Genomic DNA, 12,207 nt, shown 5'->3' on the forward strand with positions numbered 1-12,207 from the left:
TATGAGGGAATTTTTCTTCGCCGCTACTACAGCTCCCGAGATGCCTCGCGAGGGCGAAGAGGAGAATGAGAAAATGGAGGGGGAGAGAGAGAGAGAGAGAGAGAGACGAAGAGGGCTTCTGGAAACGGGAGGAGGGGAGGAGCTCGCGCCTGCGCCAACAGGCCCCGGTGGCGCATTTTCCCTCCATCGGGCGGAGGAGCGGTCTAGGCGGGAGGGGTGGGGCTTGCGCTTCTGGCTAAGCAGAGCGAGGCGGGCCGAGGCCGGTGAGGAAGCCGAGGAGGCCGCGGTAAGGTTGAAGCCGCCGCGCCGCTGAATCTCCGTTCGCTTCGACAGCCTCTTCTACTCGAGTGGCGGCTCCCTTCCGTGCCTCTCCGCGCTGTTAGCTATCAGGTGCCTGTCGCTCCAATAGAAGAGGCGGTGGTCCTTTACGAGAGAGAGAAGTCGCCCCTTGGTAAACAGCCGGGGAGGGTGTTGGCGCGCTTGCTTGCCTCCTCTTCCTCTTTCGATGTTTTCGCTTGAGCTGGCAGGAAAAGGGGGCGGCTCTTAGGTGCAAATATGACTGCCGGCTTGCCGGGATCGGTCGATGTTCATGAGAGGCTGTTCTTTCTTAATGTAAATTAAGAGCTTTTTTTGCCTCTTCCTTTGCCAGTTTTATTGTTTAATATATGTTGGGGGTGGCGTCATCGCTTTTATTCAGTCTGAAGTATTGATTAGTGTAAAGAAAAAGCGAGGATCTATTTTGTGGATTTTCTTTTTAAGTACAAAGTCTCGTTATTTCCTACACGCAAGATCAGTTCCAGTTAAAATATTGATGTCTTTTGGTGCGTTTTCATTAAGTTTCTAAACCGTATTTTGGGCTATAGTTAAGTACATTATCGAATTATGTCTTGGTGGACTTCTTCACATTTTTAAATTGTAGGATAAAGATGCCTGAGAAAACAAATTAAGACTTCATTGTGAAAAGGAAATACTGTATGTATCTTGTCCAAATTTTTTGTTAATTATAAAAACAAAGATAAAGTAGGGTTAAGTACTTAAGGGTTAATTGGTCATCTAACCATTTACTGTCAAATTCTTAAGGAAGTATAAAATTTTATTTTAGCAATGTCAAATTTATTTAAGATTTTGGTAGTTTAATAAATTGATATTGTTTCATTACACAAGTCAGTACGGAGTTCGTGGTATAATTTTTTAAAAAATATTCACAAACCATGGGATCTTTGAAAATACAGTACTTAGGACAATTGAGCCCAAAATTTCTGTTGCTAAGCAAAACAGTTGTTAAAGTGATTTTGCCCTATTTTCAACCTTTCTTTCCACAGTTGTTAAATGAATCACTGCAGTTAAATTAGTAGCATAGTTGTTAAGTGAATCTAACTTCCTCATTGACTTTGCCGGGTCAAAAGGTCATAAAAGGTGATTTAATTTAACCTTCGGACACTGCAGCCATCATAAATACGAGTCAGTTGCCAAGCAGCTGAATTTTGATGATGTGACCGTGGGGATGCTGCAATTGTAAGTGGGAAAAGCAGTTATAAGTCACTTTTTTCAGTGCCAGTGTAACTTCTAATGGTTTCTAAATGGACTGTTGTAAGTAGAGGACTGCCTGTACTATAGCTTCCCAGTGACTAGAGGGAACTGTGCAGTACTGTATATAAGTGTGCCACTTCCTTTTTCTGTTTAATAGTTTTGTTTTGATTGCTCAGTCTAGTTTACTATTCTGTGCACTAGCATTCAGCAGTATTCCATGGAGAACTACACTTCAAATCCTGCTGAAATTTCTCAAGTCATATAGGAAGGAATGGAAATTTAGACTGAACAAATCTGCAATTACTTTATACAAAACATCTGGCAAGTGTGTAGCTTCACCCTTGTATTGGGGCTGATCGTGTGTTAATTTCTGGTTCACTTAATTTTGGCTTACAGAATTTTTGTGAATTCCGTATTAGGTACCTGCTTAATTTAGAGTGCATTGATATGAGTTGAGGCTTTATCAGTTCAGGTTTTCATTTCAATACATGGATTCCAATGCTTTGTGAATTTACAGGAAATTGTTAATCTGGTCCTTTTGTTACAATTAAAATGCTGCAGTAGTATGTACTATTCTCTTTATATAAAATTAAGTAAACTAAGTAAAACTTTTGGGAAATAGAAATTATATGCTAGGAAACTACTAGTTTGGTTGTGTGTGTGTGATTGGCATAGGCCATATTTTGACTACAGGTTCTGTATTTAAATTGCCTGAGATAAATTGTTTTAGTGCACAGCAGCTGCAGTGCACCGCAGTAAGATGCCTTCAGAGAGAAGGAAAAGAGATACAAGTTCAAATAAGAACTTTACTAAATATCTGAGAATGTTAAGTGTCCCATATGTAATACTTCAATCTGAAGGATGAGGTATTGAATTATTTATTTATTTTATTTTATTTTATTAAATTTATATACCGCCCTTTCCCGAAGGACTCAGGGCGGTTTACAGGGCATTTAAAACAACCAATACAAAAGTTAAAAACAAATTAAAAAAAGATTAAATCATCCCTAGAATTAAAAACCCAGTTAAAAATTCTCAGCCTGGGCCGGAGAGCTCAAAGAGCCAGGTTTTCAGGTCCCGGCGAAATGTGCGGAGGTCGGGGGCAGTCCTAAGCTCCACGGACAGCTGGTTCCAGAGGGCAGGCGCACCCACAGAGAAGGCCCTCCCCCTGGGTGTTATCCGCCGGCAATCTTTTATCAGCGGCACCCTGAGAAGACCCTGTGGGAGCGCACTGGACGAAGGGTGCTTGATGCCGGCAGCAGGTGTTCCCTCAGATATCCTGGACCCAAGCCATTCAGGGCTTTATAGGTCATCACCAGCACCTTGAATCTCACCCAGAGGGCAACCGGAAGCCAATGCAGCTCGCGGAGTAGAGGTGTTACATGGGAGTATCGGGAAACCCCCATCACAACTCGCGCGGCCACATTCTGCACCAGCTGAAGCCTCCGAGTGGTCCTCAAGGGCAGCCCCATGTAGAGAGCATTGCAGTAGTCTAGACGGGAGGTCACGAGCGCATGAGTGACTGTGCATAGGGCATCTCGGTCCAGATAGGGTCGCAACTGGCGCACCAGGCGAACCTGGGCAAAAGCCCCCCTGGGCACGGCTCCTATATGATCTTCAAAATTGAGCCGTGAATCCAGGACGCCCAAGTTGCGAGCCCTATCAACGGGGGTAACACCTCACCCCCCCATCGTTAAAGGTGTATCTGTTCCTCTAGATAGCATTTAGAATGTGTCTAATTGTGTATTTAATTATATGCAACCTCATTTCTCTCATGATCTGTTATCAGCTCTTTTAGAAGAGTCTTCTGCTGTGTAGCTCTTGGAAGCAAAAAGCTTTAATTTTAAGAGAAGAAAAACAAAATAAAAGTGACACCTTACTAACCTTGTCCTGGACCTGTGGCCGGATGGCAAAAAGAAAGTTTGCCATTTTTAGCATATAGGTGAAACCTTGCTTGGTCTACTTTAGCAGATTGATACTGTTATTTCCTCCTTTTATCTCTATGGGAATTTTTTCAATGACAACCCCCTCACAGTAAAACAGATCAACTTTTGTTAATGTGTTCTGCTTTCTCATTCTCAGCATACACAGCCAAGAAATGTAGAGAGAAAAAAGCAGAAATTTATCAGATAGAATTATTCCCTTCATACTAATTATAGCAATGATAAATAGGTAATTGTCTAACAGAAGACACGCTTCCGAGGGACTTTCCTCTAAAATTAAAATTGGCCCTGTGGTGGTGATTTCTACCATAAAGGTCTCACATAGCTCCTTGAAATCATCTGCCCAGCCATCTGCCAAAGCTTTGCTGTTATTGATAAGGCAAGAGAGCCACTGAAGCAATTATTATTACACTTATTAGTATATAAATAGGTACACGCTCATAAAATTTTCATTGTAGTATCTTCTCAGTAATATGGTGATTGGATGATCTTGAATAGTGTGTTTAATAGTTACTTGAAATGACATCATAAATACTTCAAAGAAGTACCTGCCACTTCTACATTGGCACACTGCAACATTTTCTGTTGTTTCTCCTGCCTACATCATATGTTATTACTACAGTCATATATATATATATGACTGATGAGAACAAATAAGTTTGAAATGATCATATTGGTCTCCCTTTATTCTTTGTTAGCAAGCCAAAAAATTTACACAAATATGAGCTGCCACTGCTGTGGCTACTGCCTGTAGATGGCCTTGGGCTAGGCTGAAACAGGAAATAAGATTTGTCAGTGTCTGGGACTAAGCAAGTGTATTCTGAATGCTTAACAAACATTTAACACACACACACACACACATGTATGTGTATATATGTGTGTGTGTGTGTGTGTGTGTGTGTGTGTATGTGTATATATAAAAGATCTATAACCTTTCCTTTTTTTTCTTTTTCTCTTTCTTCAGACTAAGGCACTGCTTTGGAAACACATTTTTAAAATGGAGGAACTAGAAGATTCATCCAAGAGAATTCTTTTAGAGCCATACAACTACCTGCTTCAGCTCCCTGGTAATATCTTATTGTTTGAATATTAGTGATGTATGAAAATATATAAATTGGGATAGCCATAGCAATCTCTTCAGTTTGTGAACTACACATTTTTCATTTATTCCCCAAATCAGCCTTCACTTTGTTCCCATTGTACCTGATCATGTTGTACTCTTGTTTTCAATCTGCATAGCCTTGTTCTGTAATGATATTTCTCTTAACATATAAACCAGGATTTATTTTAACAATGGTTTGAGCAAATCAACCTGTCTTGCAGATGAGCAAATTGATAATGGTTGAATCATTTTTTTCTATCAAAAGTCAAAAATAAAATTCTGGGCTTAGTGATAGTAACAAACATGGGATCAAATAGTGGTTTAAAAAATCCAGTTTCTTTTTGCAGATCATTTACATATGGTAAGCAAAAAATTAAACTGCTTTGTGTATGGTATGAAACCAGCCTAATATGAATTGCTTTCACTTAGGATGTTGTATAGACTAACCAAGTTGCATTTTGTTAATGAACTATGGCTTAGTGGGATATGTGAATGCACCCATTGTGTTTTGCATAAGGCTTGACTAAAGTCAAAACTATGGATTAAATACTAATTTCAATTATTTAAAATATGGGATGTACCCTAATCTTTCTTTTAAAATCAGTGATATTGCCATGTGTGTGTGTGGGGGGGGGATTTGGAGAGAGAAGGGGGTATTCAAAAAGTGCTTTGAAGACTGGAATTTTAACTTTAATTTACATTTTGTCTATTAGCAAAATAAAGAAAAAATCATGTTTGGGTTAGAGCTAATATATGAATATAATTTTAAGCATTAATATAGTTATTAGGTACTGTAATAGCTTGGTGTACACATCACCATGTAAAGCCATAATATAGTTACATTTATCATTAAATATACAGACTTTAACTTTATTTTTTGTGATCTACCAAGCAACAGAAATGGGTGAAGGGAGTAGCCAGGGATTGAAATTGCTCTTTCAGTGCTTGCTTGTTTTTACCAGGACGAACCCCCAAGGGTATTAAAAAAAAAAGAAAAACAGAGCAAATGATTTAACTCAAGCCTTAACCAGTTTGCTTTTAAGATCTTAATCTTTTTACTCAGCAATATATATTAAGAATATTTAACTGTTTAAATATGTCTCCTCCTTTAATTGTAGCTTTACAGATTTCTATATGGTCAGATTTTTCTCTCCTATTTGCTTTTTGTAGCATCCTGAAAAGCTCTAGAACTCTTGAAAGCTTATTTTTTGACTTTTGAGTTTGTCCTAACAAAAATTACCCTTTATGAATGTTGAGGTTAAACCTGGTATGGGGGGGAGGGAATTCTCCTGTCCTTAGCTTCTGGAAAGTTCCAGATATTAAAGCTTGGTATCAATGCAATCCTTGAGTCCCGGTCCTTAGAAAAAAATACTTCATTCTGTAAGATTTTCAGGTAAGCCCAGAGATATAGGATCCAATTTCAGCTTTCTGGTCGCAGTGCTTTGGAGTTAATAACAGGAAATATTGTGCTAATATTATGCTGATAAAATATGCTAATTACAATTCTTTGGCTAGTATTAAGAATTGCAGCTGCCTTATGCAAAGTTCTGCTGAGCAAACAAAGACGAATGGTGATGATACAGAATATAATAAGGTGTGGTCTGTAAATAAACTGGTAGTTCATCTACCTAAGTCTTTATTCTAAAAATGTCAAACTCATTCTGTGCAGCATTATCAGTCCTAATTGTCTAAAATTGTATTAAAATTAACTGATAGAATATTTACAGAAGGTGTTGTACAATAGTATAAATTATAAAAATTGATGACGTTTGAAGTGTGAAATATTTCCAAAATATTCAGGTTTTGTGCTCAAGGCAGTTTGATTGAAAACTCTCTCCCTATTCATTTAATACATTTCCTAGAGCTTAATACAAATAGATTATATGGAGCAAAAATGTACAATATTATCTATGTTCTTTTTAAAATCATAGGTAAACAGGTCAGATCTAAACTTTCCCAAGCCTTTAATCACTGGTTGAATGTTCCAGAAGACAAACTACAGGTGAGTTATATAAGTTAAACTGATTTGACAGTTAATACAATTTTTAAAAAGGCAAGGGAAATATAATTACTTTTTTCTTATTCTGCTTGTATCTAAATATTTAAACTAAAGTTATTGTAATAGTGTAACAGGTAAACCTCTGTAGTGGCCAACACCAAGATATTGGGCTCTGCAACTGCTTCGGATTGTGATATATTGAAACAGAATGTTGTTAGTAAGAAAAAGAGCAGTTTGGGCTTTCTGAACATTTTTATTTTGGGCTCTTAATGTAACATCTAAATGAGTGATGCCTATCTTGATAAATGCTCATCGGGGCAAATATTTCTTGAAACACATCCCCTACTTTGCACTCTAATTTGTACTATGCAATGAGGAAGGCAGTTTTCCCAAACATATCCCAGCCTATTTCTACTTCAAGTCTCCTGGCATATGTGTCAGATCAAATATATTTCTGCTTCTTCTGTAAGTAATATGATGAAAGAGAGTTGATGAAGAGCACAAATAACTTGGTTAGCATGCCAAGCCAAAGCATTCATTTCTTGATTGCTGTTTTCAAACATTTTAAATGCTTTAATCACATGACTGAACGTTACATGTGTATTATAATATCATAAACATTGATTCTGTAGTCAGGTGTATTACATTTGATATCTGTATGTATATACAGTACATCATCTGTTTTCATTTGTGAGTTATTGTGCATATAGATCATCCGTTGCCAATTATATTGTGTAAATTCATACTAAAAAAGCCACTCTATACAAACAAAAATATAGAAATAGACAATAGGATGTGTGCTCCCAATGGGAATGGCACAGACAGTAAGATAGAATTAAAAGCCTGATTAGCAGAGAATTAACATATTGCAAGAAGAAATGAAAATAGAAATGAAAATAGAAATAATCAGGGAATCTAAATATAGAAGAAGAATAACAATATAAAACTGTTTTGTCTTTTTATTAGATTATAATTGAAGTTACAGAAATGTTGCACAATGCAAGTTTGCTTATAGATGACATAGAAGACAATTCAAAGCTACGACGTGGTTTTCCAGTGGCCCATAGCATTTATGGAATACCGTCTGTGATAAACTGTGCAAACTTTGTATATTTCCTTGGTTTACAAAAGGTTTTAACGCTTGATCATCCAGATGCTGTAAAAGTATTTACCCGTCAATTACTTGAACTCCATAAGGGCCAAGGCCTGGATATTTACTGGAGAGACACATATACCTGTCCTACGGAAGAAGAATATAAAGCCATGGTTCTGCAAAAGACAGGTGGCCTTTTTGGACTAGCCGTGGGCCTTATGCAGTTATTTTCCAGTTATAAAAGTGATCTGAAACCACTCCTTAACACTCTTGGGCTCTTCTTTCAAATTAGAGATGATTATGCAAATTTACACTCCAAAGAATATAGTGAAAACAAAAGCTTTTGTGAAGACCTAACTGAAGGAAAGTTTTCGTTCCCAACTATTCATGCAATATGGTCAAGGCCAGAGAGCACACAGGTTCAAAATATTCTGCGACAGAGAACTGAAAATGTGGATATAAAAAAATATTGTGTACTTTACCTTGAGAATGTGGGATCCTTTGAATATACTCGGAAAACACTAGAAGAACTTGAGGCTGAAGCTTATAAACAAATTGGATTCCTTGGGGGCAATCCTGAACTTACAGCATTAATTAAATATTTAAGCAGAATGTTCAGGGACAATGAAAATGAACATTATTAATTGAATGTTTCTGCAAAGGATCAAGAAATTGCTCTAATTGTTCATATGAATTATGCTGAAACAGGTCTTAAGGGGTAACTGGAGATTTGTGCATTCAATATATTACCTTGAAATTTCAATTTTCAGTTGCTTATACAAAATCATGTGACAAAATCAATTAAAGTAGCTTCAAAATCTCAATGATTTTAATTTGTAATCCCATTTCTCAATGATTTTGATTTGTAATCTTATTTCATTATCACTTAATTCTGATTGTGACACAGCAAAAACTAGTGCAATGTGACCTATTTTTTTAAGATGAGAAAATATCAAAAGAGGGGTAGAGGATGGTAGTACCCTAAAAAAACAATGCTACATTGAAGGCTTTTGACAGAGTTCCTACTGCTAAAGCAAAGTACAGGTAGTCCTCATTTACTGATCACTCATTCAGCAACCATTCAAAAGTTGTGGTGGTGCTGAAAAAGACGTTTTACACTCTGTCCTCAAACAGTAGCTGTCATAGCATCCCCAGTCATGTAATTATGACTAAGGTGCTTGGCAATGTGCATTTAAGAATTCCTCAATCATATGATCTCCATTTGTGATCTTCACAGCCAGCTTCCAACAAGCAAATAAATTGGTGGGGGGGAATCAGGGAGTTCCTGGTCATGGTCACTTGATATTAACTTAATGACTGTGGGAAATTCATTTAATATCTGCAGCTAGAACTGATGTCATAAGTTGGCACAATCACATGACATTTCATTTTACAATCATGTTTAGTGATGGAGTTGAGTCCCAATTGCAGGAGGACTATCTAATACCATTGGCACATGAAATAAGTGGATGCTAATGTTCCCTCTGCAGTGTGAAAACTTGTATTATCTTTTAAGGTAGCTATATTCAGATTTCATATACTGTACATAACAGAAAATGTGCAAAACAAGAGCTTGTAAGGAATCTAATGCCTAACAAATTATTAGCTACTGAAAAAAGTTCATAAATGAGGTAATGCTTTTCTTCAAGAAGTACACTCTCAAACTGAGGAATTCTGGGAGCTGAAATCCACAAGTCATAAAAGGGCCAAGTTTGAAGACCCCTGGAATACACCAATGCATTCCCCAAACTCCATTTCCTGCAATTACATCAATGTTGACCTAGAATCTTAATTCCAGGGCAAAAATAAGTAACTGCAAAGAAAAAAAATGGGGTAACTAATCAATTATCCCCCCCAAGACAAGATAATTTCACCTGTAAGTCTGACTTATAGAGGGCATTCTGTAGGATAACCTTATAGCATTAATTAATGTAGGCAGGCAATATGTATTAAAACACATAATTCCATTAACTGAAGAATTATGCCAAATGGTATTTTACTACCATTTAATGTTATTTTTGTGAGTTTATGAATATAATTTATTACATTTATGCCACCTCTATTTGGAGTCCCATTTGCCTCACTTTTGGCTAGGTTTGGATTTTGCTCACTACAAAGTGGCTGATACTGGCACACACAGTATATAAAAATATACTTGATACAGATGCTTAGGTAAACTACATATTTTAAAAATAAGAAGCTAATATGAAAGCCAGCTATTTATACAAATCAACAAAAATGGTTAAATAGTAGCTATTTTGCAGAATGCAACCTTTTTTATAATTAACACAGCTGGTGGTATAATTACAGATTCAGTTCCAAAATTAAGAGCAGAAACAGCATCACTCTATAATTCACTCTCCCAATATCATTGTTTAACTATATGATCCTGGGAAAAGATGTAGCCACAGACAGATGTATGTTCATACCCAAAGGACCTTTTGGAAATTCAAATCAATGCAGTGTCTTTGTAATTAGCATCTTTTTCAGGCTGAAAATCAAATAATTTTATATCTCGCTCTCCCCCTTCCATCCTTAGGTAGAAATGTTGGTATGGGCAACCTAGAAGCTATCCTTCCTCTTCAAAACATTGCAGAATTGTAGCAGTTTAATAATTCAGCAAAATATTATTTAGCAAAAGCATGGGGAAAATCTCAAATGAAAACACCCAATATAACTGATGATATTATACAATTATCAATCTTTCTACCCAAATATTGGGTAGAGATTTTTGGCTGGAAAAAAATGCCCATTGTTCTTACTATTCTGTCATATTCCTAAATTGAATCCGAGGTCAAATAGCTGAACATCTATTATTGTAATCCTAAAATTTAAATTGTTTCTATCCCTAAAGATAGTTCCTCCAATTAATGGAGTGTTGTTCCTTTTCAGCTCATCCATCTTCATAACACAATTCCAGAAATATAGCTGGCCAATATTCCTGAAACAGACAAGCTCAAGAGTGACTGGTTTCTTGAAATTCCAGTCTAGTATACTGTGGAAAGAGGAGACAGTATTTCATGAGCTGAGAAGTAAATAACTCATGAAGACATGTGTCATTTCCATAAATAAATGCCCTTTTTCACTTAACAGAAAAAGTAAGAAACATGCAAAAACATGCAAGTGTTTGTCCTAATTAAGCCATCTTAGATCTGCAGAAGGGCAGGTGTCAAGTTTTGTTTGTCCCCTTTATTAACTGCATTGAATTTGATGGTTTGCCAATGCCTACTTTAAAATAATTCCTCACTGAATGCCTCCCAAATTTGCTCTGAAGGCTTGTGGTTTTATGTATCATTACCAATTCTAGATTTTTTAAAAAAGAAAGATCTCTAAATATTTTATTAAGCAGTAAGTACATTAAATATAATAATCAGTGCAGCATGTTATTGGAAAGCATCCAGAGTATTTAAATGTAAGTTGTAATGTTTGTTGGAAATGAGTTGGAGAACATGATGATTTTACAAACTACATTCCCAAAGTATTTGGTGGGTGAAATAAAGTATACTGTGAAAATCATAAACTGGTAGACTACATTAACAGCTGTGTTTTAATTACCAAGATTACAGCTTTCAAGTGTTCAATATTTATCAGCTTTACAAAGTTTTTATGTTTTAGAATATCTGTCCCATAATAATAAACACTGTCTAGAAAAGCCCTGTTAATTAGCTCATACTGATTTTAATTGTTAGCCAAATGAACAGTTTTCTGGACAGAAATGCAAAAACTTATTTTGTGGACCAAGAATTTCCCCATATTATTTAACTCTTATTATTTAAAACTTCTGTTAGTTGTTTTGATTCACTACATTGCATAATATTCTGCTTTTAATAATTATTTTCTCATCTTGAAATTACTTGAAATTCAAATCATCTTGAAATTAGACCCTAAAGTCTTAGTAAACTGCCACAGTACCGTAGTTTAGTTCTTGACTTACAGTCATGGCCGAAATTGTTGGCACCCCAGAAATTTTTCCAGAAAATCAAGTATTTCTCACAGAAAAGTATTGCAGGAACACATGTTTTGCTATACACAGGTTTATTCCCTTTGTGTGTATTGGAACACAACAAAAAAAGGGAGGGAAAAAAAGCAAATTGGACATAATGTCAAACAAAACTCCAAAAATGGGCTGGACAAAATTATTGGCACCCTTAACTTAATATTTGGTTGCACACCCTTTGGAAAAAATAACTGAGATCAGTCGCTTCCTATAACCATCAATAAGCTTCTTACACCTCTCACCCGGAATTTTGGACCACTCTTCCTTTGCAAACTGCTCCAGGTCTCTTATTGGAAGGGCGCCTTTTCCCAACAGCAATTTTAAGATCTCTCCACAGGTGTTCAATGGGATTCAGATCTGGACTCATTGCTGGCCACTTCAGAACTCTCCAGCGCTTTCTTGCCATCCATTTCTGGGTGCATTTTGACGAATGTTTGGGGTCATTGGCCTGCTGGAAGACCCAAGATCTCGGACAGAAACCCAGCTTTCTGACACTGGGCTCTACAGTGCGACCCAAAATCCTTTGGTAATCCTCAGATTTCA

General features: G+C 36.7%; 1 protein-coding gene across 3 annotated transcripts; it reads left to right on the forward strand.

Annotated features, from left to right (window-relative positions):
• The first annotated feature begins 107 nt into the window (after positions 1-107).
• GGPS1 (geranylgeranyl diphosphate synthase 1) lies at positions 108-12,207 on the forward strand. Of its 3 annotated transcripts, none has more exons than XM_083361667.1 (4): positions 108-451; positions 4,438-4,540; positions 6,507-6,577; positions 7,541-12,207. In XM_083361667.1, the coding sequence occupies exons 2-4, from the start codon at positions 4,471-4,473 to the stop codon at positions 8,309-8,311; spliced, it is 912 nt and encodes a 303-aa protein (XP_083217793.1). In that variant the 5' UTR covers positions 108-451; positions 4,438-4,470; the 3' UTR covers positions 8,312-12,207. The 3 variants fall into 3 exon arrangements, with proteins under 3 accessions (XP_083217793.1, XP_083217794.1, XP_083217795.1); XM_083361668.1 differs by having other exon boundaries at positions 108-390; XM_083361669.1 differs by lacking the exon at positions 108-451 and having other exon boundaries at positions 4,392-4,540.

Source organism: Vipera ursinii, assembly GCF_947247035.1.
Source record: "Vipera ursinii genome assembly, chromosome: 1".
Lineage (NCBI taxonomy): Eukaryota > Metazoa > Chordata > Lepidosauria > Squamata > Viperidae > Vipera > Vipera ursinii.

What these genes read in the sequence shown, in the direction of transcription:
- GGPS1 (XM_083361667.1), top strand. Translation starts at nt 4,471, where the DNA reads ATGGAGGAACTAGAAGATTCATCCAAGAGAATTCTTTTAGAGCCATAC. An exon ending in CTACCTGCTTCAGCTCCCTG is followed by an intron (nt 4,541 to 6,506) that starts GTAATATCTTAT and finishes TTAAAATCATAG; the next exon opens with GTAAACAGGTCAGATCTAAA. An exon ending in TTCCAGAAGACAAACTACAG is followed by an intron (nt 6,578 to 7,540) that starts GTGAGTTATATA and finishes TCTTTTTATTAG; the next exon opens with ATTATAATTGAAGTTACAGA.